At 52.0% G+C, this 26,610-nt stretch overlaps 2 protein-coding genes across 13 annotated transcripts; both read left to right on the top strand.

Moving 5' to 3' along the window:
- Positions 1-421: 421 nt before the first annotated feature.
- LOC131183909 (rho-related GTP-binding protein RhoG-like) lies at positions 422-4,575 on the top strand. Of its 3 annotated transcripts, none has more exons than XM_058154673.1 (2): positions 422-561; positions 2,099-4,575. In XM_058154673.1, exon 2 carries the CDS (start codon positions 2,120-2,122, stop codon positions 2,693-2,695), a length of 576 nt encoding a protein of 191 aa, XP_058010656.1. In that variant the 5' UTR covers positions 422-561; positions 2,099-2,119; the 3' UTR covers positions 2,696-4,575. The 3 variants fall into 3 exon arrangements, with proteins under 3 accessions (XP_058010656.1, XP_058010658.1, XP_058010657.1); XM_058154675.1 differs by lacking the exon at positions 422-561 and adding an exon at positions 568-907; XM_058154674.1 differs by lacking the exon at positions 422-561 and adding an exon at positions 568-1,777.
- A 771-nt stretch (positions 4,576-5,346) lies between these two features.
- TAF1 (TATA-box binding protein associated factor 1) lies at positions 5,347-26,407 on the top strand. 10 transcript variants are annotated; one of them, XM_058197136.1, is made up of 40 exons: positions 5,347-5,520; positions 5,605-5,722; positions 6,111-6,227; positions 6,347-6,466; positions 6,887-7,119; positions 7,701-7,919; positions 8,040-8,237; positions 8,320-8,515; positions 8,595-8,711; positions 9,266-9,430; positions 9,895-10,022; positions 10,131-10,238; positions 10,660-10,833; positions 10,974-11,147; positions 11,228-11,332; positions 11,874-12,074; positions 12,474-12,615; positions 12,720-12,850; positions 13,378-13,458; positions 13,577-13,726; positions 13,945-14,067; positions 14,146-14,321; positions 14,960-15,195; positions 15,570-15,786; positions 16,351-16,516; positions 16,864-17,075; positions 17,637-17,745; positions 18,285-18,383; positions 18,764-18,941; positions 19,797-19,864; positions 20,727-20,849; positions 21,136-21,228; positions 21,866-21,950; positions 22,225-22,292; positions 22,383-22,499; positions 23,246-23,371; positions 24,431-24,529; positions 24,774-24,921; positions 25,752-25,929; positions 26,019-26,407. In XM_058197136.1, the coding sequence occupies exons 1-40, from the start codon at positions 5,386-5,388 to the stop codon at positions 26,251-26,253; spliced, it is 5,868 nt and encodes a 1,955-aa protein (XP_058053119.1). In that variant the 5' UTR covers positions 5,347-5,385; the 3' UTR covers positions 26,254-26,407. The 10 variants fall into 10 exon arrangements, 8 of the variants coding, with proteins under 8 accessions (XP_058053119.1, XP_058053117.1, XP_058053118.1 ...); XM_058197134.1 differs by having other exon boundaries at positions 6,878-7,119; positions 13,948-14,067; XM_058197135.1 differs by having other exon boundaries at positions 6,878-7,119; positions 13,948-14,067; positions 15,573-15,786; positions 26,019-26,406.
- The last annotated feature ends 203 nt before the right edge of the window (positions 26,408-26,610 follow it).

Raw genomic sequence — 26,610 nt, 5'->3', positions numbered from 1 at the left:
GGGGCTTTAACTGTCCCCCGGGGGCTCCTTTCGCCTTAACCCACGGACGGGGCCCACGCCCTCCTGCCCAGGGCAGCCTCGCTTAACACAGTCAAGGGGAGGGGGCGCCCGTCCGGCCCCCTGCGAGGCCGGAGATATCCTTCAATCCGCCGACGCCCAAATTCAGAGCCGGCCGACTTTTCTCTCTTGCCAGAGGCAGCATCACCTGGACGCAGAGCGAGGGAGTCCCAGGGAGGCTTGCACGGAGCCGCGTTAGCATCAACGCCACGCCAGGCCAAACCTTCGGCAGCGGAGAACTATCTCTTACCCCCTGCAGGCGGGGCGCGCTAGCCGAGATAGCTTCGCGGCCACCGTAGGGAACTACGCTTCCCAGCAGGCCCAGACGGGCCGCGCCATTGGCCTTTCCCCCTCGAAAGGGTGGGGCGTGAGACCGCATGCGCAGTGCGTGGGCCGGGCGCGGGGGGCGCGGTTTCCCACAGCCGCTTCCAGCTAGACTTTGGCCGGCGGCTGCTGCGCGGGGAGCGCCCGGAAGGCAGCGAGGGAGGCGCGCGCGGCACGGAGGTAAGCCCGGCCGGGACCCCGCTCGCCCGGCCCGGCCCGGCCCGGCCCTCCGCCAGCAGCCGCCTTTTCCGGGCCCGCGGCGGTTTTCAGGGAGGCGGCCGGGCGGAGGGCGCGGCTTGGCCTCCGCCCCGCCCGCCCCACGGTCCCGTTCCCGAGAGGCTGCTCGGCGGAGGCCGGTCCTGCGGGGCTGCTGCCGTCGTGCCGATGGGCAGGCAGCTGCCGGGCAAAGCGAAGGAGGGAGCCCGGGGACCTCGGACGGCCTTTGATCCAGGCTGCGCTTCAGCCGTGGTTTCTTGCTTAGGAGTCGGTGGGCGCTAAGCCGCCCTGGCCTCTTCCTGAAACCGTGGTTAGCAGAACTGGCGAGGAGTGAGCCGAATGGCAGCGGCCTTTTCCCCGTCCCTTGCGGGGATTTAGATGGGGGAAAGAGCGTCCTGGGAAGGATTTGAAGAGGTTTTCCTCCTCGCTCCCCTCCCGGTCCTGTCCGGTTGGGCCGTCCTGGCTCTTTGGGGACGGGGATCGTCTAGGCTGGTTTTGTGCCTGGCAAGAAACTCTCATCTGAGAACTTAAGTAGCACCTCCTGAAGAAAAGCCTGGCAAGCCCTTGCTTGTTTGAGCTACTTTGGCAACCCCCACTTGGAAGTGCAAAATGGTCGGATTCAGTTGTGATGGAGGATTCGGCTGCCTGCTGGAAAGTGCTGGGAATTGGCTCAAACTCTCCTGTTTCCTGCCTGGTTTCAGGGACTTCCCAATGTTTCTACTTTGAAAAGCCTTCGGAGCAGTCTGGTCCGAAGGCTTCTTGAACTTCACCGATGGCCTCGGCAAGGGGGATTTTCTGCCCACAAACCCAATTGCCATTGCTGGGAATAACTTGCGCTTGGCTTTCTGTGTTGGTTCTCTCTCTATTCGCAGAAGGCCTGGCGGGGGAGGGGGGTAGCACCAAACAGGAGGTGCTTCCACCATCCATGCTTCAAAGTTTTTCTTGCCTCCGGCTGCTGGAATAGATCCTGGATCTTGATGGGGCGGGAAACTTTTGAAGACCATAAAGTAGAAAGCTTTTGAGATTAGTTGTCTCTGTGCCTCTTGGAAGAAACCTGCCACGCTTCTCTCTAGCTTTGTAGGCCCCGTATTCTTTCTGGCAGGGCGGGGAGAGAGATTCTTCTCTCCTGTGCTCCTGCAAACATACCCTTTCTGATGATGATGCTGCTCACAGGAAACAGGTGAAGCCCTCGTTTCTCCTGCCCCACAGCAAACAAGCTGTCCAGCCCCAGTGACCCTTTCTGGCCACCTGCATTTTAAAGTCTGCTGGTGGTTCTTTGTTCAGAAAAGATTTCCTTCCCTCTAATTCAGCGGCCCCCAACCCTTTGGCCACCAAGGACCAGTTCTGCAGAGAGAGGCTTTTTCGTGGACCAGAGGAGGCCTGGTTTCGCATGGTGCCTGCATCCCATGGTTGGGGCTTCATTGGTTTGCACAACCCGGTTTCTGGCATGTTGCAGACCAGGGGTTGGGACCCCTCCTCTAATTTGTATCTCTGTTTGCAGGGGACTCTTGCAAGCCAAAGAATGCAGACAATAAAGTGTGTGGTGGTCGGAGACGGTGCCGTGGGGAAGACCTGCCTGCTCATCAGCTATACCACCAATGCCTTCCCGGAGGAATACATCCCCACGGTGTTTGATAACTACAGCGCTCAGATGACGGTGGACGGGAGGATGGTCAGCCTTAACCTCTGGGACACGGCCGGACAAGAGGAGTACGACCGTCTGCGCACCCTCTCCTATCCGCAGACCAATGTCTTTGTGATTTGCTTTTCTATCGGCAGCCCCTCCTCTTACGCCAACGTGCGACACAAATGGCATCCTGAGGTCTCCCATCACTGTCCCAATGTGCCAATCCTTCTGGTGGGCACCAAAAGGGACTTGCGGAGTAATGCAGAGGCCGTGAAAAAGCTGAAGGAGCAAAGCCTGGGCCCTACCACCCCCCAGCAGGGCACTTCGCTAGCCAAACAAATTGGGGCAGTCAAATACTTGGAGTGTTCGGCATTGAACCAGGAAGGGGTAAGGGAAGTATTTGCAGAAGCTGTGCGTGCCGTTCTCTATCCAGTGACAAAGAAGAACTCCAAGAAGTGCCTGCTGTTGTAGTCGGTAAGACGAGGACAACGCAGACTGAAAGGCGTGGGGTGTTAGCGGTCCATCTCCTTAACTAATGGCCTCTTGCACTAATGGCTTTAAAGAGAACTTTCTTCAGCAAGTCCTCCTGCAGTCCAGCTGCTACTTTGAGTCAACAGAAATGAACATATTGGCTCTAGCCTTAAGGATCAGCCTCCAGGGGAACTCTCCGTGTGTTAACTCTCCATCTCTTCCATGGAGGAGTCTAAAGCTAGGGAATGCCTTCAAACCCCAGGGTTTCTCTGCTCAGCAGAGAGAGTCTTTCGGAAGGAGGTATTGATCGGCTTTGCTTTCACATCAGTGTTGCTTCCTCTCCAGTCGCATGTAGGGCAGCACTGTGCCTTTCCAGTAGCAGAATCGGTCTGTCACAGTTTTCAAAAGCACCAAACAATTTTTAAAATCTCTCCATTATTGCTGGCAGGCATGCAAACAGGCCTTGCAAACTGAGGGATGAGCAACCCCTTTATGACATCAAAAGCAGGCTAGGTTCTTTGTGGAACAGCTCTGGTATCTGACATTAGTTATTTGGCTTTCAAGATTTGGAAAGCTGAACTATTAAAAAAAATCTGTTTCCACATTGCACCCTTCCCTCCATATACACATATATACAAACAGTAGGCCTAGATTAACTGTGCTGGCTGACATCAGGCATTCTTGATGGTTTTTCTGCACTGACATTTTTCTTGGCTTAAATGCCACAATTACCCTTTGGCCTTGTGACTGAGTCTTGGGGTAAGAAATTGCCTGCTATGCAGGATAAGGTCTTGGCCATCAACCCTTTTAAAAGCTGTGCTGCTTCAAAGCATCCCTTTTTGTGTGCCTTCTGTTCCCCCTTTTCCCTTGCAGATAAAACTCAATAACTACTTTTAAACATTCAGGCGTGAGTGCTATTAAACTGATGCACTGATTTAGTAGAAGCTTAAATCTTTCTATGCCATTGGTCCCCATAGAGATGCATATGAGTCTAACATTGCCTGAAATACTAACACTGCCTTCTTTAGAATGAATTATGCAACTTTTCTTTTAGGAACACACATTTCTATTTAGCATCTTGCAATTTGTTTCTTTTTGCAACAGTAAGAAACTTGATTATATCCATTGTTGGGCATCTTCAGCTGATTAAGGAAAGCCTGATGCTTGACAGCATCTCTTTCTGGATAAAACGCTTTGAGCAGCCTTTCCTTAGGAGGAACGCTGAGATGTGATGCCCATCCCCTCTTCCAAATAATTATGTTCTGTATTCTGCCTGCGATCCTGATCTGCACTGGTGACCAAGAAATTTTGCCTGAATGTGGAATGGTGATACTTGGGAGCTGTCCTCTGCATGGATGCTGACATCACAGCGAGATTGGTGACTTAGCCCAGGAGCAAATCCGGTGTAGTTCCCATCCTCAGCACGCAAATCTCACTCAACTGCCGTAATGTTGGTCATGCTGCGGTCTCCTTTTTCCCTTGGCCCCAGCTGAGATTCTGGGCCGGAACTTTTGCCCTACATCTGATCATCCTCAGGGTATTTAGTGATAACTGTTTCCAACCAGGTTGTGATGTTAACGAGAGCTTGGTCTCCCTGGCACTGTCAAACGTCTTCTGAATGCCTTCCTGGTGTTCCAAGCTTCCCCTCCGCCTGAGCCTGATGATGTGGGACCGGACTCTCCCTGGTGAAAGAGGCTTCTCCAGGCAGAGCTGGGCTGGTTCGAATGACGGTTGAGGTTCAGGGAGTGGACAGCCTCATTGTGTGGTACTTCCAACATACACTGGCAACTGATTTTACAGTTTAAAGTACATTTGTACGGCAACTAACAGAGTTATTTTTAAATTATGCTGAATGAAATTGTAATAAAGCAGTTTCTTGATTCTTTTGCTGTTCTTTATTATGGGAGGAGGCGGGACAAGGAGGGGGGCTCTTTCACCAAATCCTACTGGAGCCCCGGGCTCTGGCTGGACTCCCAACCATGGTTCTCGGCTTCTGGGTTCCGCAGCCGTGTTCGAAGGGAGGGGAGGGGCTGGAGGGATCACATCGCCCCCCTCCATCGAGTCTGGTGTGAGTTGTCCTCATATTCAAGTGGAGTCCTGGTGGACAATGGCTTGAATATGAGCCAGCAGTGTGCTGCAGCTGCCAAAAAAGCCAAAGCAGTCCTAGGGAGCTCAACCAATCTCGTACCTGTGTTGTGCACTGACTAAAATAAGGATTTGAAATTTAGGCTGCATTAACCAAGGGACAAAATCAACATTGTGAATTGTTAGTACCGTTTTATAATGCCTTGGAATATTGCGTCCAGTTTTGATCACCACATGAGACTCTGAAAAGTGCAGAGAAGAGCCACAAAGAGGATTGGGGGACTGGTGGCCAAAACATCCGAAGAATGATACGGGGATTGGGTAGGTCTAGCTTAATAAAAAGATGATCTAGGGGTGACATGACAGCAGCGTAGCAATCTTTGAGGGGGGGGTCACAGGGAAGGAGGGGGTGTCAACCGATTCTCCAAAGCAGCAACGGATGGAAACCGATCAAGGAAAGGAGCAACCTGGACGTTTCCTGACAGTGAAAACCATTAATCAGGAGAGCGGAAGCGGGCCGCTCTAGGGCCGCTCTCGGTGGCGGCTCCTGCGACGGGAGAGCGGGTTCCGCTTCCGGCTGCGGGGCTGGCAGGGCAGCCGCGGCGATGTCGGACTCGGAGAGCGAGGAGGAGGCGGGCGGCGGCGGCGGGCGGAGAGCGGCGCCCTTCTCGCTGGCCGGCTTCCTCTTCGGGAACATCAACGAGCAGGGCCAGCTGGAGGGCGAGGGGCTGCTGGACCAGGTGGGTGCCGGGAAGGGCTCTTTCCCCGGCGGGGCTGCGGGGCACGGAGCGCAGCCAACCCGCCTCTCTGCCCGCTTCCTCTAGGAGTCCAAGAAGCACCTGGCCGGGCTCGGGGCGCTGGGCCTGGGCAGCCTCATCACCGAGATCACCGCCAGCGAAGACGACGCCTCCGAGGCCGACGGAGCCCAGCTGGACGAGGAGGGTGAGGCGGCTGCGCCCCTCCCCTCCCCCCGCCCGTCCTGCCTGGGTGTTGCAGGGCACACCGGCCTCCCCTCGGGGTCAGGGGGACCCTCAGCCTTGACCGGGGCTGGGTGGGCTCTGGGGAGATCAGCTTTCCCATCCCCTGGAGGCAGGCTAGCCGGACTGCTCAGCAAGCGGCTGACTCTCGCTTAAGAGGCTGGTGGGCCAAGGGTCCTTTGGGCAGATCGAGTCAGGCTCCTGGTGGTCTTCCTGCCGTGTCCTTAACAGGGCTTTCACGGAGAATGCACCAGGGGAAAGGCAGGCGCTTTCCTGTGAAAGTTTACTTTCAGCATATCAAAGGCAGGGGAGGCCCAGTGGCCCCTTCCAACCTGTGGCTTCTTCCCTTGCAGGATGGGTTAAGAGCACGGAGGATGCTGTGGATTATTCTGACATTACTGAGGTGGCTGAAGATGAGAGCCGCAGATACCGGCAGGCCATGGGCAATCTGCATCCCGTTCGGAGAGCAGGTGGTTTGATGGCAACGATGTCTTCTCTTGGTTCTGAAGCAAGGGGATCACAGAACTTTTAGGATTGTGGGGAGGTGACGGAGGGGCGATCCAGTGACTTCCTTTGTTCTTCTCCTCAGATGACAACGAGGATGACTACGATGCCGACTCAGAAGACATTGATTCCAAGCTGATGCCTCCCCCTCCCCCCCCACCAGTGCCATTGAAGAAAGAAGATGAGAAGGAGGCAGAAACCACTGGTGCGTATGTACTGTGGGGCAGTTGGGGGAAGAGACTGGGGCAGTCCAGTTAGGAGCCTGGATATGTCTGGGAGGAAACACTCTCTAGTTTCTGAAGCTCAGGTACTTATTTGGTGACATGAGCCTAGCAGGGTTGATGAGGAAGAGTTGACTTTGCAAGCTGTAACTTACAAAGGTTCGCTTAAAGTTTGCATGTTTATCTAGTCAGGACTGAAGATTTTAAAATCTTTTTTTCCCCACCTACAGTGTTTCTCTGTTGTGAATCCACTTTGAGGGTTCTCCCCCCCCCTGACTCCCATGGATCCCCACAATGTTAGATTCCATTTGCAGCATGTGTGGCTATGCCTCTTTCGGTCATGGGAGCCTTGGCAAGCAGGGCTCCCTTTGGCTGAGACGCTGCTCCCTTCTTAGGGCCAGAAGAGGGGGATGGTATCATCTTACCCTCCATCATTGCTCCTTCCTCTGCTGCTCTGGAGAAAATGGACTTCAGCAGCTCTTCTGACTCGGAATCGGAGACAGGTTCCCAGGACTCAAGGAAGGCTGAATTGAAGGAAGGGAAGCTCACCCTGCCGCTTGCTGGGATCATGCAGCGAGATGCCACCAAGCAGTTGCCCAGCGTGACCGCCCTTTTCCCTGAGTTCCGGCCTGGAAAGGTAGAACCAGAGAGTGAGCCCTGGGGTGGGGAGCTGGAGGGGAGTCAAGCCGTTCTCTGACCTGCCTTGTTGCTGTGACAGGCTCTACACTTTGGGCCCCAGGCTCCGGTTCCAGTCATGGATTGTCCGACTAGGGCTGTGAGGTGCCCAGTTTGCTCCTTTTCTTTAAGATTCCCTTGTGACCCCAAAGGATTCTGAAATGTATCTGTGGTGATCTAGAAAAGCCAGAGATTTTCTTCTGGTCCAGCCTGATTGTTTCGTGAAGCTGGTCTAGGCAGCAAGATGCACTTGCCATGATCTCAATAAAAGCAGTGGCGAAGAGATCAGGGCACCCAGAAGGTTCCTGGCAGAGCAACTGGTTAAGACTCTATGGCTGACATCACCAAGGTTCTTTTTCTCCCAGCCTCTGTCAACCAGCATAGGGCTTCCACCCTCCCCCTCCACCCATACTCGGGCCTCTGCGAGCCGACTTTGTGTCTTTCAGACAGCTGAAATGCTGGAAGTCAATTTCTTGCCAGTTCCACCCATTCCTCCCTCCCCCCCTCTCTCTCTCTCTCTCTCTCTCTCTCTCTCTCTCTCAGGTGCTTCGCTTTCTGCGCCTCTTCGGCCCTGGAAAGAATGTCCCGTCTGTTTGGCGAAGTGCACGGCGAAAGCGCAGGAAGAAACATCGGGAGTCCGTTCCTGAAGCACAACTCCCGGAGGGGGAAGTCAATGCTGAGCTGGGCTTGGAAGGCAGATCCCCTTGGGAGTACGAATTTGCCCCTCCCCCTCCTCCGGAACAGTGTCTATCAGATGATGAGGTGGGTCTGTGGAAATGGAGAGGATATTCTGGCTCTCTGGGGAGAAGGGGGCATTCTGGCTGCCCGAGAATGTGCCCGCTGGCTCCTTCTTGAACTATCTGACATCCACATATCCTTCAGATCACCATGATGGCTCCTGTGGAGTCCAAGTTCTCCCAGGCAACTGGAGATGCAGACAAAGTAGCTGACACCAGGCCCAAAGTGTCAGAATGGCGCTATGGTCCTGCCCAACTCTGGTACGACATGTTGGGCATCCCTGAAGATGGCAGCGGCTTTGACTATGGCTTCAAGCTGAAGGATGACAAGGAGGAAGAGGAGGTGAGTTGCAAAGAAGAGCAGTGCCTCGCTGGCAGCCAGGAGGTGAGTCGGTGCCCGGTGAGCCTTTATTTTCACTTTGTAGAGCTTAGCGACTGAGAAGGATGAGTTGCTGGCCGACGAGCACTTCCTGATGGTGACCCAGCTGCAGTGGGAGGATGATGTGATCTGGAATGGAGAGGACATCAAGCACAAAGGAACCAAGACCCAGCGAGCCAGTCTAGCGGGCTGGCTGCCTTCCAGCATGACTAGGAATGCCACTGCCTACAACGCCCAGCAAGGTACACTGGCCTTTTTCCTGCCTGCACTTGGCTCTGCTGCTGCTGCGTCTGCTGATGCTTCCCTTGCTTCTCTCGGCAGGGCTGAACCGAAGCGGCTCCCTGCTCAACTTGCCTGTTCCTCTGGTGCAGAAGCCCAGTATGGCAGGAGTCTTGAGCATTGCTAAGGGCAAAGAGAAGCAGCTGCCTGAACAGCAAGGTAAGGGGGAAGGGTCTCACGGCAGGAGAGGCTCTGTAGAAATCCACAGAAGGAACTGGACAAGCAAAGATCTGCAAGCAGAGCCTCTTCCCCAATCATCCCTGTCTTGATTGAATAGGCTGGTTAATCGGGTGTTGAAAAAGCACCTTTGGGACAACCATGACCTGGATGACTGAGAGTCACCACAGACGATTGGCTGTTAAGTGGTTTAGCCGTCTGTGTGGCAGTCTGACCATTCAGGGGTTTGGCTTACTGAGCTGGCATAAAGAATAATTTGGGCAGTGATCAGTCAGTAGGGGTCTGATGCTCCCATTGCCCCTCTCTTTTTTTCAGCATTCTGCTTTGCCCCATAAATGTTGTTTGTTTGAAATGTGGGCACGTGACGCAGAAATACCTGCTTTTTCTCTTAACTCCCAGAGCACCATGTTGCCCTGCGCCTGGAGCACCGCACTCTCTTCTGCAGTGGTGCTAGAGCTTATGCGGGGGCAGGGGGGGAGAAATTTGCCAGCATCCAGCTGTCTTGAGTTCACTTTCACACTTTGTTGCCCCGGCAGGCCTGGATGAAGACAAGCCATGGTTCTCCATTTTCCCCATTGACAATGAAGAGCTGGTGTATGGCCGCTGGGAGGACAACATCATCTGGGATGACAACGCGATGGACAGGGTCTTGATGCCCCCAGTCCTGACCCTGGATCCCAACGATGAAAATATCATCCTAGGTAGCATCTACAAAAGTCATTTTCTTGTCTTCAGGCTGGTGTGTGTGTGTGTGTGTGTGCTGCTTTCTGGGGTCTCCTGGTTTCCTAAAGTGGAGAGTGAGTAAATTGAGATGGGAGGCAGCTTCTCTGTCATCTTCCCAGCACATGGGTTTTAGTTAGCCTGAATCCCTCAAAGGATTCTGGGAACTGGGGCTAAGGGATGAGTGAGGCTCTTCACAGAATTCTCAGAGCAAATGCCAAGGTTCCTTGATGGGGCTGTGACAGTTAAACTGTCTGTCTATATATCTTTTCCATAAGAAGATCTTTTCTTTAAGCGTCTTGTGAACTGGGTGGCAGTAGCTGACTCTTAGCTTCAGGGCTTCAGGGTCTCTTGTGTTAACCCAAGCGGGCCTTTGCATGGTTCATCGACTGGGGGTAATTGGTAAGAGAGTTTCAGGTCCAGTTTTTTCCTGTGCTCCTCCTAGAAATTCCCGATGAAAAGGAAGAGATGACTCTTAATTCCCCCTCCAAGGAGAACAAGAAAGAGTCTTCTTTGAAGAAAAGCCGGATCCTCTTGGGCAAAACGGGAGTTATTAAGGAAGAGCCCCAGCAGGTTTGAGAGGGCTCCCGTTTCCTCTGGATTAGAGAAAAAATAGAACAGGAAGGGAAGGAAATTCTGATTATTATTATTTTTTTTTTGGCTCCTGTGTTTCCACTCCAGAATATGTCCCAGCCAGAAGTGAAGGATCCCTGGAATCTCTCCAATGATGAGTTTTACTACCCGAAGCAGCAGGGCCTTCGTGGAACCTTTGGCGGCAACATTATCCAGGTTGGAAACAGATTGTGTTGATCTTTGTGTACTTTGCTTGCTTTCGACATAAGCCTCACCTAAACCCAGCTGTTGGGGTTACAAACTGTAGCTCACAACTTAACATATTTGGAAAACTTGCTGATTTTGATTTACCACACAAACCCATAATTAAACCATGGCTTTGCACAATACGTTATGCAATGCAGTTATTTGACTGGTTGTGCCAAAGTGCCTTCTTGGGCCTAAGGCTTCACCTGTGGGCACCAGGAACTCGGCTTCCTTAACGTGCCCGCAAGATTGGTTTGCAGAGGCAACCAGAGCAGTTTCGTCCCCTTGTGGGGAGCGAGGAGCCTTCCCTTAGCTGAGGGTGATCGATCGACGGGGGCCCAGATGTTCTTCAGGACATGCCAAAATCGTGCCTCTCTCTGGTCTGATGCAGCATTCGATTCCTGCAGTGGAGCTGCGCCAGCCTTTCTTCCCCACCCACATGGGCCCCATGAAGTTGCGGCAGTTCCACCGGCCTCCCTTGAAGAAGTACTCCTTTGGCACCTTGTCACAGCCCGGCCCCCACGCGGTGCAGCCGTTGCTGAAGCACATCAAGAAGAAGGCCAAGGTAAGAGCCCCGTCTTGGCAGCTGTGCCCAGGACTGTTGCTCATCTCGGGGCTTCAGCCTGCAGAGATTCTCAGTCTGCCCCTGCTGAGACGTGTGTGTGTGTATTGTGTGTTCCTTGACGCTCCTTGTGTTGTACCCAGATGAGAGAGCAGGAGCGCCAGGCCTCTGGTGGTGGGGAGATGTTCTTCATGCGCACCCCCCAGGACCTCACAGGCAAAGATGGTGACCTCATCCTGGCCGAATACAGTGAGGAAAATGCCCCCTTGATGATGCAGGTTGGCATGGCCACCAAGATCAAGAACTACTACAAACGGGTGAGTCCAGGGCTTGGGCAGCCAAAGCCGGACTTCCCCTGAGGAAGCCTTCACTCACTCAGCCTTCTTGCTCCTGGCAGAAACCGGGCAAGGATCCTGGCGCCCCAGATTGCAAGTACGGAGAGACGGTATACTGCCACACTTCCCCCTTCCTGGGCTCCCTTCATCCTGGCCAGCTCCTCCAGGTGAGGCCTCTGGAAGGACTTGCAGTTTGAAACACGAGCCACTTTCCCCGTTTCAGCAGCAGCAGCAGCACGAAGACAGGGGCTCCTTTGGGGCAGACTATTGTGCTGTGGGAAGAGAGCCAAGGAATTTCTAGTCCTTTAATACCAGACGGGTTTATGGCACGAGGATTTGTGGACTGGCCCCCTTGCTCAATTCTATAGTGTGTGTGTGTGTGTGTGTGTGTGTGTGTGTGTGTGTGTGTGTGTGTGTGAGAGAGAGAGAGAGAGAGAGAGAGAGAGGGAGGGAGCAGATAGCTGAGAAATGCTACAAATACTACATCAGTGTCTAAAGCCTAAGGATACTTGACTGAAAATAATAGTCATTGAATGGTAGCATGGTGTGCTCAAATGAACAATTCCGTTACAACGACCAGCCAAATGCAGCTAAGGAATGTGTGGGCTTTCGAGTTCCTCCATGGCAGGAAATTAAAGGAGGGAGCCACCAGGTTGCAGAGAGCTGCTGCTGTTCTGGGTGGCTTGAGCAATTCCTTTTGTTTCTCAGGCATTTGAAAATAATCTCTTCCGGGCTCCAATCTACCTCCACAAAATGCTTGAAACAGACTTCCTAATTATTCGGACGCGCCAGGGCTACTACATCCGGGAGCTGGTGGATATCTTTGTGGTTGGCCAGGAGTGTCCTCTCTTTGAAGTCCCCGGCCCTAACTCCAAACGGGCCAATACGCACATCCGAGACTTCCTGCAGGTTTGTTGCTGGGGGGGAGAGAGCCCAACTGCTAGACCTCCTCAGCAGGTTTTTGGAGAAGTGGAAAAAATAATTTGGGAAGGGAGCCATGCCCTAGCGCCTGCCTGCGACTCCTACGCAGGTGCTAAAGAACAGCTGGTAAACAGACTGCCCTTGGCCCGCTTTTGAGCAGATTGGTGTGTGGCTCTGCTCTGGCTTGCAGGATGGCTCGTAGTTTGGAGATATGACTGAGTTCTGCCTCGACTTGTGTGGTCACTGGGGACCCCCCCCCCCGACCCTGTGTGGGAGGAGGAGGAGGAGGCGTGCGGGAGCAGGCATAGGAGGGAAGCCCCTTCCGAGGAACATCCTGCATCTGTAGTCTCTCTGAGCATCTGGCTACTTCACTGCCATCCTTGCTAGGTCTTCATTTATCGCCTCTTCTGGAAGAGCCGAGACCGACCCCGGAGAATCCGCATGGAGGATATTAAGAAGGCGTTTCCTTCCCACTCCGAGAGTAGCATCCGGAAGCGGCTGAAGCTCTGTGCAGATTTCAAGCGCACCGGTAGGCAAGGATGGTTGGTCTGATCTTCCGCCTCAGACAGGCATGTGGCTGCCCCCCTCCCATCTCTCCTGTCCAGGCTTACGGGGTGGCTGTTGCTTCCTCAGGGCTGGACTCCAATTGGTGGGTCCTGAAACCTGACTTCCGTCTGCCAACCGAGGAGGAAATCCGGGCAATGGTTTCTCCGGAGCAGTGCTGTGCCTATTACAGCATGATTTCTGCTGAGCAGCGCCTGAAGGTGAGCTTGTTCAGGGATTCGGAGGTCGTCCCGTCCTGCCAAGGACTTGTGGAGATCATCATCAGCTGGCTTCAGGCATCATTTTAACCTTCCCTGCAATTTGTTTGTTTGGCTTATTTTGGTGTCTGTACTTGCCCATTTACAGTTTAAAGTTATGTGTGAGTCTGTTGGGTTTTTTTTTTCAATCAAACCATGATTTCAAAATCCTGGTTTAGTCTGTTCTTGGCAATCTGGAGAAGAGAGAAGCCTCCCTCTGCTTCTTAGGTCTCTGTGTCCCACCAGGCCTTCAGTGCTGCTTCCTTTGGCCGAGGGTGGCCCTTTGGCTGGGGGCAGAAGCAGCACAGATTCCCCTGGGCTGTTCTAGGGGAGCTGAAAAGGGGGCTGAGAGCAGGTCAGTCAGCCTGCCTGCTGTCGGCCGCTTTGGGACGATGGCACCCGATAGGAGAGGGGAGGGCAGGCTCAGGTTTGGGAGCCTCTGCATGGAATGGGCCTCGGAGACTTAGGAGGGGTCTGTGTCTCTTTCTCAGGATGCAGGTTACGGAGAGAAATCTTTTTTTGCCCCCGAGGAAGAGAACGAGGAGGATTTCCAGATGAAGATAGATGACGAGGTAGAGCAGAGAACAGCTGGGCCCCCGAGAAGGAACCTGTTCCCAGGCAGACTTTTAGAGGAGCCCTTCTTCCCTCTGCAATGCCAAGCCTCTCCTCCCCCATGTTGGTTCCACTTAGGTGCGCACAGCTCCCTGGAACACCACCCGGGCTTTTATCGCAGCCATGAAAGGGAAATGCCTCCTAGAGGTTACCGGAGTAGCAGACCCTACAGGGTGTGGCGAAGGCTTCTCCTACGTCAAGATCCCGAACAAGCCGACACAGCAGAAGGTAAGTGGAGGACCCTGATGGCCAGGGGCTGCCCTGCCACCAGTGGTGTCTAGGGCTGGCAGTCACCCAGGACCAGCTGCTCCATTCGGCCGCAGAGGAGGCCTGGGGTACCTCCTGGTCGGATCCTGAAGCTGCTGGGGTCCTAGAGTAGTGCCAAGCCTGGAGCCCTTGAAATAAAGGGCTGAGACGGCGATGGAAGGTCCTTGTGCTTTTCCCAGCAGGACGACAAAGAGCCACAACCCGTGAAAAAGACAGTCACAGGGACAGACGCTGATCTCCGGCGCTTATCCCTGAAAAACGCCAAGCAGCTCTTGCGCAAATTTGGAGTTCCCGAAGAAGAGGTGGGTGTGTGCAGGGGGCTGGCTCCTCTGGGTTGAGCCTCCCTGGGGCCTCCGCAGCCAACAACTCTCCTTCCTCAGATCAAGAAGCTTTCCCGCTGGGAGGTGATCGACGTCGTGCGGACAATGTCCACTGAGCAGGCCCGCTCAGGCGAGGGTCCCATGAGTAAGTTTGCCCGAGGGTCCCGTTTCTCTGTGGCAGAACACCAGGAGCGGTACAAGGAGGAATGCCAGCGCATCTTTGACTTGCAGAACAAGTGAGTAGTCCTCGGCTGAGAGATTGGCTGGGACCTCCCTGCTTCCTAGGGCACCTTTCCGCGTGGTTTGTGGCAGAGCCATTTTGGAGCTGCAGGCAGCTCCCTCCCAGTGAACCCTTGAGTCTCGTCAGCATATCGTGGGGTTCGCTCAGGGAAGCTGCTTCCACTCACCACCACAGCTGCAGAATTCCTTTCCCACAGGTAAATTGAGGGATTTCCTGGGAAACTATGCAGATACTTTAGGCCAGGGGTCTCCAACCTTAGTAACTTTAAGGTTTGTGGACTTCAACTCCCAGAGTACCTCAGCCAATAAAGCTGGCTGAGGAACTCCGGGAGTTGAAGTCCACAAGCCTTAAAGTTACTAAGGTTGGAGACCCCTGCTTTAGGCAGTTGGGAGCAACACTTAGAGGGTGAGGATTATGGGAGGCCGCTTTGTGCTCTGCACGCAGGGTGGGTGGGGGTGTCTCTTTAGTTAGGGTTTTCAGCACGTGACTTTCCCTGAAGTAAGAGTGGGGTGGGGATCGAGAATTCTACTGTGTTGGGCAGGAGTGAATTTGGGGTGGGGGTGGGAGCTTCTGCCTTCTGCATCTGCACTCGGCTGCCTGAGAGCTTCAGTAGCTAAAGATTTTCCGCTTCAGAGTCCTGGAGTCCACCGAGATCCTGTCGACAGATACAGACAGCAGCTCCGCCGAAGACAGCGACTTCGAGGAGATGGGGAAGAACATCGAGAACATGCTCCAGAACAAGAAGACCAGTTCCCAGTTGTCCCGGGAGAGGGAGGAGCAGGAACGGAAGGAGCTGCAGCGCATGTTGATGGGGGAAGACGGCGACAAGGACCGGGCCAAGAAGGATCGCAGGGACAAGAAGGGGGCCGGTGAGGAGTTGGCCCACAGAGGGAGGAAGGGAGGCCTCAAAAGGAGACTCGGGAGTCTCTAGTGCTGAAGGCTGGGGAAGGGGCTTCCTGGTTCAGGCCAAGGGAGGGTCCACGGGAAGCCCCCAGAATCTAGGGACAAGAGTGCTTGCAGACTTTAGAAAAGGTTGTAGTTGTGGCTATCAATGGGAGGATTTCACCGGCACTAGGAGGGGCATAGCAATTTGAAGGGGCTGCTGTCCCATGGGGGGGGGATTGCCTTTGGGAGAACTTCCCTCGCCTGGGTTGAATGACATCCTGGCCACTCAGGGTCCCTTTCAGTTCGCCCACCTGCGCTGGGAGGGTGGCAAAGTCACCCTTTTACTCCTCCCTCCCAGCAGCTTCCACTCCTGGCAACTTGGGTGGTTCTCATAAAGACGACGACACGGCCTCCGTGACCAGCCTCAATTCTTCGGCCACTGGGCGCCGCTTGAAAATCTATCGCACTTTCCGTGACGAGGATGGAAAGGAGTATGTGAGGTGCGAGACTGTCCGCAAGGCCTCTGTCATCGATGCCTACAGCCGGATCCGGACCACCAAGGACGAGGAGTTCATGTAAGGGCCTCGGGAGGACCCTGGCCTTGGTGGGGAGCCTGATGATCTCTGGCTGCGGGAACCAGATCTTTAGATGGGAATGTTTACTTCAAACATTTCTACTCCGAGGCAGCCATTTTTGAAAAAACAGGCACTCAGAATATATGGATGGAAGCCAGAGCCCTTCAGGGCACAGATGTTAACAGGAAGCCGGCTCTAAAGCAAAAAAGGGCCAGGGAGAAAGAAACGCTAGAACTGAAGCCTGGGAGTGGGGGGGTGTCAGAAGGGCAACCAGGCCTGCCCCATTCGCAGTGGAGGTTTCTGAACAGCCATGCTGTGCCTTGAGAATGCTGCCAGGCTGAGCCGAAGGCCCCCTCAAGCTCTGCCGGGCTCTTGACCACCCAACCAAAAACCAAGCAGGGTCCGAATGCTGCCGGGAGACCTCTCTTGTGCCCGGATGGGGCCTGAATGTTTGGCAGAGGGTGCTGGAATTCGACTGTGTCCAGGGTGTGTGTGGGGGGGTTTGTGTGAGACTGCTTCCTTCGGACCAACCTGGGCTGAGGGTGGCCTTGGTTTGCCCTCCAGCCGGAAGTTTGCGCTCTTTGACGAGCAACACCGGGAGGAGATGCGGAAGGAGAGGCGCCGGATCCAAGAGCAGCTGCGGCGGCTCAAGCGGAACCAGGAGAAGGAGAAGCTGAAGGGCCCCCCGGAGAAAAAGCCCAGGAAGATGAAGGAGCGCCCAGACCTGAAGGTGAGCCGGGGGCCCTCAGGGACCAAGCCTGGCCCTTGTCTTGTGGGCCGCTTCTCCTGCCACCCAGGTGTCCTTTTAGCATCCAGACTCGGTTTCTGTGCTGGGTTTTTTTGGGGTGGGGGTGGGGAGTGGGACCCAGCTCAGCCTTCAGCTCTGCCTGGGCTGTTGCTGGGACTCTGGTGGGAGGGGTGTTTTCCCTTCTGTCACATCCATCAAGCTTTCGTCCTCAGGATGTAGCCTTTCCATTAACAATGGGGGGCTTGGGGTCAAGGTTTACATCTTACTTGGTCTGCCCTGCCTTCCTCCATACCCCTGATATGGGACGGCCTTCTGCTCCTTTCTTGCAGTTGAAGTGTGGGGCCTGTGGGGCCATTGGGCACATGAGGACCAACAAGTTCTGCCCTCTGTACTACCAAACGAACGCTCCCCCCTCCAACCCGGTGGCCATGACAGAGGAGCAGGAAGAGGAGCTGGAGAAGACCGTCATACCTAATGACAACGAGGAGCTGATCAAAGTGGAGGGGACCAAGATCGTCTTGGGCAAGCAGCTGATCGAGAGGTGAGAGTGGCGGGAAAGAATGTGCCCAGCGTCATGGCTGAAGGAGGCGGGATAGGGTAGGATAGGATAGGGTAGGGTAGGGTAGGGTAGGGTAGGGTAGAGTAGAATAGAATAGAATAGAATAGAATAGAATAGAATAGAATAGAATAGAATAGAATAGAATAGAATAGAATAGAATAGAATAGAATAGAATAGAATTTTTATTGGCCAAGTGTGATTGGACACACAAGGAATTTGTCTTGGTGCAGATGCTCTCAGTGTACATAAAAGAAAAGATACCTTCATCAAGGTACAACATTTACAACACAAATGATGGTCATAGGGTACAATTTAACACTTAATGATACAACACTTAATGATAATCATAGGTTACAAGTAAGCAAACAGGAACAATCAATATCAATATAAATCATAAGGATTACCAGCAACAAAGGATTTGCAAGGTCTGGGATCCTGCTGGCCGGCTGGCTGGCCAGGATCAGAGCGCCAGAGGTGGGTGGGTGAGCTGAGTCCTTCCAGAGGGCAGAGCTGCAGCCCATCCAACTCTGCATCTCTTCACAGTGCAGACGAGGTTCGCCGGAAGTCCTTAGTCCTGAAGTTCCCCAAACAACAGCTTCCCCCCAAAAAGAAGCGGCGGGTTGGGACCACAGTACATTGTGACTACTTAAATGTAAGCCTTTCTAAGTGCCTCCGGTTTCTATCCATCTTGACCTTAGAATATAGTATCTCCTACTACGTAAATATCTAGGTTTGATTTACAGGGTGGTGGTTTTTTCCAGAAATGCACATTGCATCAATAGAAGGGAATATTTGTTGCTCAGGGTTGAACTATGGGGTCATTTGTGCACTTGGTGGTTTTCTTGCAGACTTTTTATTACCAAACTGGGTAACGTCACCTGTGCCCTTGAGTCATGGCTGCTTGCAGCACTTACCTCGTTTACCTTACCTGGTGTGGTAATGAAAGATCTGCAACAAAACCACCAAGAAATCACGCAGATTACGGTTTTGCACATTCACTCGCTACGTGGGATAAGTAGTGAATGTAAAATCATAACGAACAGAAGGAACGCCTGAGTTTCAAGTAAACCTGAATCCTTGTGGTGTAGCAGCCAGAAGGAGCAAAGTCGGATCAGAAAATTAGAGAAGCGGTTTCTCGGGCTCTGCAAAGTCTGCAGCCCCGTTGATGGTCTCGCTTCCTGTCTGTTTCAGCGGCCCCACAAGTCCATCCACCGGCGACGCACAGACCCCATGGTGACCTTGTCTTCCGTCCTGGAAAGCATCATCAACGAAATGCGGGATCTTCCCAACGTAGGTGCTTGGATTGTGGGAGGGAGATTCTGCTCTGAGCCAAGAGGGTTTGATAAAGCTGAATCCCCTTAGGCCAGTTGAGTCTCTCTGGAAGAGCTTGGTTTTAATCGTTAGAGATTAAAATAAGTCTAAAGCACACAAAAATAATGTACCAAATTTCATATCAAAAGATTTAAATTCTAGTTCAACAGTTTATTAAAAGTTTAAACTATGAAGAAGGTAAGTCTGGATAGATGAGGACTTACTGTGGTTACTAGCGGATTAAAGCTGTGTCTCTTGGTATCCTGTGGGGCTTGGCTGGTGGCTTGGAAGAGTGTGGGGTCCGTTTAAGGTAGAATGTCCCTCATCTCTTTCTGTTTGCCTCCCCTCCCCCCCTCCAGACATACCCGTTTCACCAGCCTGTTAATGGGAAGGTGGTGAAAGATTACTATAAGATCATTACCAAACCGATGGACCTGCAGACCCTCCGAGAGAATGTCCGCAAGCGACTTTATCCGTCTCGCGAAGAGTTTCGGGAACACCTGGAGCTGATTGTGAAGAACAGCGCCACCTACAACGGTTTCTGCACCTTTTTTCCCCTTAATCTTTAGTTACTCAGCCCTGGTCTTAGGCAAGGAAGGATCTGAGGGCAGCAGCCTGGTGCTTTCCTGTGATTCTGAGTGAGTGGAGAATGGCAGTGGAAAGGGGATTTGAGAATTAACTCACCAGTGTGCCTGATACCAAAAGCTTCCCTTCTGAAAATTGCTCTTTCTTTGTCTTTAAACCTACTGAGGCTTCTCTCATCCTCATAGGGTTGGTGTGGAATTGTTCCTGACCAGCCGGTTCAGTTCCTGGACTTTTTGCTATTTTTTCCTTGACTTGAGTGTTCCTTTCCTCTTCCCTGGTGTGATTTTGCCATCTGGGTTGTTGAAATTCTTCCCTTCCTTTTCCTAGAGTAATTTTGGGGCCTAATTCTGCAGCCTTGAACTGGCAGTTCCTGAATTAAAGCGGATTAGGTTGCCTGAAGCAAGAAGAGCTGCTTGGTTGTTCATTGATTCTGCTCTTCCAGCGGTTCTGTGAGGGAGGGGGGATGGAGGGGGCAATTGTGTTTAATCTCTGTGACTCCCCATGGGAAGAATCGTCAATGCTCTCAGCTCTTGAGCCTCAGAGCCATTAATCCTTCTTGCTATCAGTGGAGTACGAATATCTATTTTTTGGATTACACATTTATAGTTTTCTTTCGTGTTCAATAAGACCCTCGCAAAGAAAGGCTTGCTATTTAACTATTGATTTTTTTAATTTGCTTTTGTTTCTGCTCCTATGGATATGCTAAACATTATTCCTATCGATGATAATACTATGAACGTAACCAAAGCGAGAAGGGTTGGGGCACTGGAAACTTACCTCAGTCTTATGTCCGCTCTGTATTTGCAGGGCCAAAGCACTCCTTGACCCAGATTTCTCAGTCGATGTTGGACCTCTGTGACCAGAAACTGAAAGAGGCAAGTCTCGTGTGAAGAGAGAAAGAAGGAACATCTGAGCTGAAGCTTTAATTAAGCTTCATAAGGCTGTTATTAAAGCGTTAATAAGCTTCAGCAAAGGCACTTGTAGATCACAGAAAGCCGGTGCACATTTGCTGCTTGCTGCCTCTAGGTCAAAGTGCCCACCCGGTGAAGTCTGGGCAAAGAGCTCAGCGTAGTTGGGCAATCCTTGGGATACCTGCTTGAGATCATAGGGCATAGGCACGGCATACTAAAGGCTCCAACTTCAGCTTGCTTGTTGAAATCAGTAAATTTTAATGCCATGCTTTTTTTTCAATTTAAAAGTATCAGACTAAGAGTTATCAGACTGTTTTTGAATGATTATGATGTATTATTCTTGATTGTTTTTGGGGGAAGTTAGGAATTGATGATTGTAGGGGTATAATTAAGTTGGGATGAAATTTTTTTAGCATATGTTTGTTTTATTTTTAACTATACCTTGTGCCCGTTCCGGGAAGTCGGGGGGGGAGGGGGGTTGTGAAGGGAGGGGAGAGGAGGGGGGGAAAGGGGGGAAAATTTTTGTAAAACTTTTTGAATAAAAAAAAAAAAAAGTATTCCCACAATTAAAAAGGAAAAGTGTACTATGTGCCATTGAGAGTATGTAAAAAATTAGCCAAAATTTCTGGAAACATTAGCAGCAATTTGGTTCCCATAATGAATGGGAGGCTTCAGTGTTTGAAAACCTACTGGTTACTCTGCTAGAGCAGAATAAGAAAAATTGAAGTCTGGATGGTAAAATACTTTATAAGAAGTGAAGCTGGAATTGGTTCAAGGATGTTGGTCTCCTTAATTCTTGCCTTCCTGAACCTTGATGTCATTTCAGAAAGAAGATAAATTGGCTCGTTTGGAGAAGGCCATAAATCCCCTTCTGGACGATGATGACCAAGTAGCCTTCTCCTTTATTCTGGACAACATTGTGACCCAGAAGATGAAGGTGGTTCCTGATGTAGGTGTGCCCGTGGCAGACTGTGGGGGTGGGGTTCTTGAAGATGTCAGGAGACAGAAGCCCTGCTTCCCAGGAGACCCACTTCTGCTTTGGGGTAGTTCATCAACAGCCTTTTCTCCTGAGCTGCCCTTGAGCGATGCTAGTTTTCGCTAACCTTAATGGGCAGCTAGAAAAAAAAAACAGCAGGAATTAGGATTTGTTGGGAAACGGGCGTTCCTTTTGCTTTCAATGGACGTTTTGCAGAAGCTCTTCTTAGTTTCATTGTCAGTGTTTTCTTTGCTTTCAGTCTTGGCCGTTCCATCATCCAGTAAATAAGAAATTTGTGCCCGATTATTATAAAGTCATTGTCAGCCCAATGGATCTGGAGACTATCCGCAAGGTATGTAGGTGTATGTGGAAGAAGAGCCTTGAGGGTGGCTGTAGCCAAGAGCTGCCCTGGGTGCCTTCAGGATCTGAAGGTCAAAAACGGGCGGGGAGGGGATGCAGATCAGGAGAAGGCGAGAGGGTTGCTCTCCTAAACACCTGAAGGGCTATCTCCGATACCTTCCCGGGTGTGTTGCCTCAGATGGTGGGAAATGGAAACACAGCAGAGCAGTTAGGAGCACCTACCCTCTGGAACGAACTTCCCCCTGGTTTGCGTCAACTACCTGATCTTCGGACCTTTCGCCGTGAATTGAAAACGTACTTGTTCATCCAAGCGGGACTGGCTTAATTTTTAACTTTTAATTTTTAAATTCTGAAATTTGAATTTTAATAATTTTAAATTGGGGTACTGTGTTTTATTGGGGTCAATTTGACGGTTTTACATTTAAACTTTTAAATTTTTCGGCCATTATATAATATGTTATTTTAATTTGTTGTTTTAATATTGTATATTGTATATTTTTAACTTGGCTGTACACCGCCCTGAGTCCTTCGGGAGAAGGGCGGTATAAAAGTCTAAATAATAAATAAATAAATAAATAATAAATTAAGGGGTCTCTGAGGCCTTCCTACAGTCCACTGATTTCTTCCAGAATATCTCCAAGCACAAGTACCAGAACCGAGAAGTCTTCCTGGATGATGTGAACCTGATCCTTGGAAATAGTATCAAATACAATGGTAAGCTTTCTTTGGCCAGAGTGTAAGGCCATCCTTGGACCCCCACCCCTGAAAATTTGCTTGGCTAGAATAAGCCATTTCTCCCTGCTGACTCTGGAGCCTCGCTGCCAGGCTTCTCTTTGCCTCCTGGGCCCAGCCTTGCTCCGAGGGGTCAGGCAGAGTGAGAGGAGGCCTTGCCGGATGGCAGAGGTTGCCTGGCCTCCTCTGCTCCCTGGCCCTGGCCAGCCAGTTCTCCCTTTGTTTGGAGGTCCCTTGATTGGGCTTTTCAATGCAGGGCCGGACAGCCAGTACACCAAAACAGCCCAGGAGATTGTGAACATCTGCTATCAGACCTTAGCGGAGGTAAGGGGCCTTGCTCTGAATCCATCGAACGCCGCTTTCAGTTTGGCAGCCCTGCCAATGTTACTCTTTCTCTCACCTTCCCTCCTTCAGTATGATGAGCACCTGACTCAGCTTGAAAGAGACATTTTGACTGCCAAAGAAGCAGCCTTGGAGGAGGCTGATCTGGAGAGCTTGGACCCCATGACTCCTGGGCCCTACACACCACAGGTGAGTCTGTTTATGACCAGAGAGGGTGGGGTTGGGGCTGTAGCTATTCTTGATCCGGTCAGGTTTCTGTGTAACAGCTCAGGTCGACTCCTAGCCCAGGGGATGCTTGGTGGAGAGAAAGCCAGGACGGACTTTAATTAACTTGTACCTCTGGTGGTTGAGCTGGAGGGGGGAGGGATCCCAGATCCTCGTTCCTTGTTTAGTTCCTGCCAGGATTGTCCACCGAAACTGTTTCAGGCTTTCCCTCGCGTTGAAGACCCATTAGATGGTCCACCAGCTCTCTCAGGGTCTTCCCAGGCTTTCTCCAGCTCTCCAGTCAGGAGGGGATTGGAGGCAATGCAGCTGCCGAGAGCCTGGCAAGTGACCGAAAGGCTGCACTGGTTTCACAGACTGTTTTCAGACAAGGCTTCAGAAGCAAAATAGAAAAAGGTCAACCAAGCAGTGAAAGATAACCAATAGGAATGAAGGCAGAAAGGACTCGCTGGTTGCCCTTCCCTGGGAATGTGGGTCAGTAAGGGAGGAGCCGTCACTTTCACTGTTCTTGCAGTGAGTCGAGAGAGAGGAAGCAATGGGAATGCGCAGAGCTTTTTTTCTGAATAGGGGTCTGAGCTCCAGCCTCTCACAGTCAGCCTGCTTGATTCAGGATAGCTAAGAGAAGGAAGAGAGGGGCTCATTTCTGAGAGCACCTCAGAAAGCTCGTATCTCATCTGCACTCCCATGATTTCCTCCTTTCAAACGCCCTGTAGCCACCCGATTTGTACGATACCAACACCTCGCTCAGTATATCCCGGGATGCATCCGTCTACCAAGATGAGAGCAATCTGTCTGCTATGGACACACCCACCACGACACCTGAAAAGCTGTCTGCACAGGTCAGAAACGCACCCGAGGATTCCGCAGGAAAAGAGAGGGGCGCTGGCTGCAAAAAGGGAGAATAGCTTTCCCACAGGAGCTGTGGATCAAGGGCAGACATGTTGAAATAGGGCATGGCACAGTAAGGATGGTTGTTTCCTTCTCATTCCTGGCCAAAGGGGTGGAACCAGAAGATCTCTTGCAAAAGGCCTTGTTTGGTCAGATGGTAATTTCTGGGAATGACGGATGCAACTGTCTCTTTGCTTTGAAAAGCCTTTGAAAGGGATTCCTCTATTTGGAGCAGCCGGGAAAAGAAATGAGACATGCAGGCCTGTTGACAGAGAGGAGTCCCCATTATGGTTACTTCATTCATGCCTTGCCGTTGGGCTCCAAGCTCACATTAAGTGAGGAATGTTTCTGAACATCCAGAAACTTTTGCAGTGCCAGATTGTTGCTCCTTTCCTGGTTTCATTCAAGTATGAAAAGACACGTGCCAGAAATGCAGAGGGTCATTTCAACCCTTGTAGTAGTGATTGGACGGCTCACGTTGAAAACAATGGGGAAAAGCATTTCTTGGAAAAGATAATAATGTAGCCTAGCTAACATGGGACAAATGTGTTTTTCCTGGTATGGTTCTCTTTTAATGTGTTGGATATAATTATGTGATGTAGACAAAGGAGAGGGAGAAAATTGAGAAAGAGAAATGGGGAGGACGTGTTCCTCGGGGGCTTTAGTGGGGGTCCACTTGGATGTGAGTTGTCAGTTGCCGCAAAAGGTCGGTTTCTTCCAGTTCAGAGAGGCAGTTGTGTCTTTAGGCCCCTGCAAGGCTGTGGAAGAGAAAGCTGGTGGCCAGGGTGCCCGGCACTGTGTGCTTTAGGGCTTGGGACCTGTTACTCAGCTAGTCTAAAGGGTAAAGCCCCACAGAGCATAGGCAGGCATTGTCCTGGTGGAGGCAGCAGAACAAGGCCAGCCAGGAAGTGGCCCCCACCCTGGTGGCTTGGCTGGCCTGCTTTAAAAGCGTCTGTCCCACCGTTGCCTGCTCCTTCCTCAGTGGCGTTATCTCTGTGTTCCTCACTCAGATGCGGCAGGGCCAAGGTAGGCTGGGCGAGGAAGACTCTGACGTAGATATTGAAGGGTTGGATGAGGATGAGGATGGGAAACCTAAGACTCCAGCCCCAGTGAGTATCCGTGACCCCACCTGTAGCTCACCTGTTGCCTTCTGCTCTCATGGCAGAAGCTGAGGCAGTGCAGGGCCCTCCCGAGTGATTCTATCAGCAGCGGATGGAATGCTAGCCAAAGCAATCGGTTTTTAGGAAGAGCTGGCATTGCCGGTTTACCGTGTCAGTGGGAAGGAAGCCAGGTGTCCTTTTGATGTGCTTCTGCTTCTGACCACCTCTTCTCCTTCCTGCTCTTCCATGATAGGAAGTGGAGGATGCGGATGGGGACCTGGCTGATGAGGAAGAAGGCTCGGTTCAGCAGCCTCAGGCCAGTGTGCTCTATGAAGACTTACTCATGTCAGATGGGGAGGACGACGATGGCAGCGATGAGGAGGGCGATAATCCCTTTTCGTGTGAGTTCTGAAAAGGGCCAGGAACTCTGGTGCCATTGTTTCTTGTATATACTCCTAGTTCCAGAGAGGAAGATTCAGGAAGGCATCCTCCCTCGCTCCCTCTTTCTGTGTTGCTCCCTCTTTCTGTATTTCTCGCCAAAGACAGGAGTGGGTTGGATCTGAGCCCGGGGTAGAACTGGGGAGGGGAGAGAACGCAGGCTAAGTGCGAAAGGGATGCAGATTTGAGCACAGGGAGTTTTCGTTGGGTCAGATCAGTTTGGAAAGAGGCTTCACTGCCTTCCTGGCCCAGGGATTTTAAGGAAAGCAGGTGGGGGGGGGGGAGTTTCTGATTCCATGGTGGAAAATGAAGGCGCAGATTAGACAAATGGAGAAAAGAGAGAGCCTATGAATTGGAAGAAGAATAGGACAGTCACCATGGGAGCAATTAGGGAAATGCTTTATTTACTGTTAATATTTTTATACCACCCAGTAATTGATCCTCTCTGTAAAATGTATCAAGATAACGATAATATAAATAGTACTTAATGTGAAAAAAAACTGTTTATTGGAGTGGTTCCAATCATTAACCATCTTTTTCTGATGTTTTTGTTTCTGTTGATTCGAGTCATGGCAGTGTGCCTGGCAGCCTTTGTAGAAATGCACAACTCTGCTGAAGTCTTTGTTTCCTTTTGGTGGTGGTGTTGCTTAGCCGACTTTGAAGGCCAGACAATTAGTGAGATGGTGCTGAGGAAGTAAATGTCCCGGAATCCCCTGGCCGTGATGGGGAGGAGAACCTGCTGGTGGCAGGCGAAGGCACAGCATCAGGGTGACCCTTCGGTTGTGTCTCCTAGCTATTCAGCTTAGTGAGAGCGGGAGCGATTCCGATGTGGAGCCCAGCGCAGTTCGGCCTAAGCAGCCTCATGTCCTCCAAGAGAACACGCGGATGGGCATGGACAACGAGGAGAGCATGATGTCCTACGAGGGAGCCGGAGGAGACGCCTCTCACGCCATGGAAGACAGCAACGCCAGGTGAGGAGGACAGCCCATCGGGCCGCAGAAGAATCCTAACGGGGTGCCTTCCTTTGACAGATAAGGGACTCTTCTTGTTTCTCTTCCAGTTACGGTAGCTACGAAGAGCCAGGCCCAAAGTCCAATACGCGTGATGCCAGCTTTAGTAGCCTGGGGGGGTATGAACTCTCAGAAGAGGAGGAGGAGGAGGAGGAAGAGGAAGAGGAGGAAGAACAGCGATGTGGCCCCAGCGTGCTAAGCCAGGTCCATCTGTCGGAGGATGAGGAGGACAGCGAGGACTTCCACTCCATAGCGGGAGACAGCGATCTGGATTCTGACCAGTGAGGATGGCCTGGAATGGAGTTGGCAGCCTTGGACTCTTGCCAATGAAGAAGAGGAGACCGGAGTGGGGGGGCAGCACAACCCACCAGGGATTCCCTGGCTCTACATTACTGGTGGGGGGGAGGGAGTCGGGAGGGAGCTAGCAGCATGTGGACATTTTTCCCCAACTGTAAATAAACCTCTTTCTGGAACGCTCCGGGGTTCTCTTGCTTTCGGGGAGGGGGGGGAACCCAGCTATAAAGGAGACGGGTGGGGGGGATCAGCCATCTGTCGAGAAGAGGCGGCCATTTTGCGCTCCGTCTAAGAGGTGGGGAGGCGGAGCCCCGCCCCCTTGCGGAGCCCTTCCCCCCCGCCGTGTCG

Source organism: Ahaetulla prasina, chromosome 11 (assembly GCF_028640845.1).
Source record: "Ahaetulla prasina isolate Xishuangbanna chromosome 11, ASM2864084v1, whole genome shotgun sequence".
NCBI classification, from domain to species: Eukaryota; Metazoa; Chordata; class Lepidosauria; order Squamata; family Colubridae; genus Ahaetulla; species Ahaetulla prasina.
This window is presented reverse-complemented; position numbering and strand designations above follow the sequence as displayed.

Coding starts and splice junctions, on each gene's coding strand:
- TAF1 (XM_058197132.1), top strand. CDS start 5,386: ATGTCGGACTCGGAGAGCGAGGAGGAGGCGGGCGGCGGCGGCGGGCGG. Junction 8,712..9,265: donor GCAGCTGCCTGAACAGCAAG/GTAAGGGGGAAG, acceptor TTGCCCCGGCAG/GCCTGGATGAAGACAAGCCA. Junction 10,023..10,130: donor TTAAGGAAGAGCCCCAGCAG/GTTTGAGAGGGC, acceptor TTTCCACTCCAG/AATATGTCCCAGCCAGAAGT.
- LOC131183909 (XM_058154673.1), top strand. CDS start 2,120: ATGCAGACAATAAAGTGTGTGGTGGTCGGAGACGGTGCCGTGGGGAAG.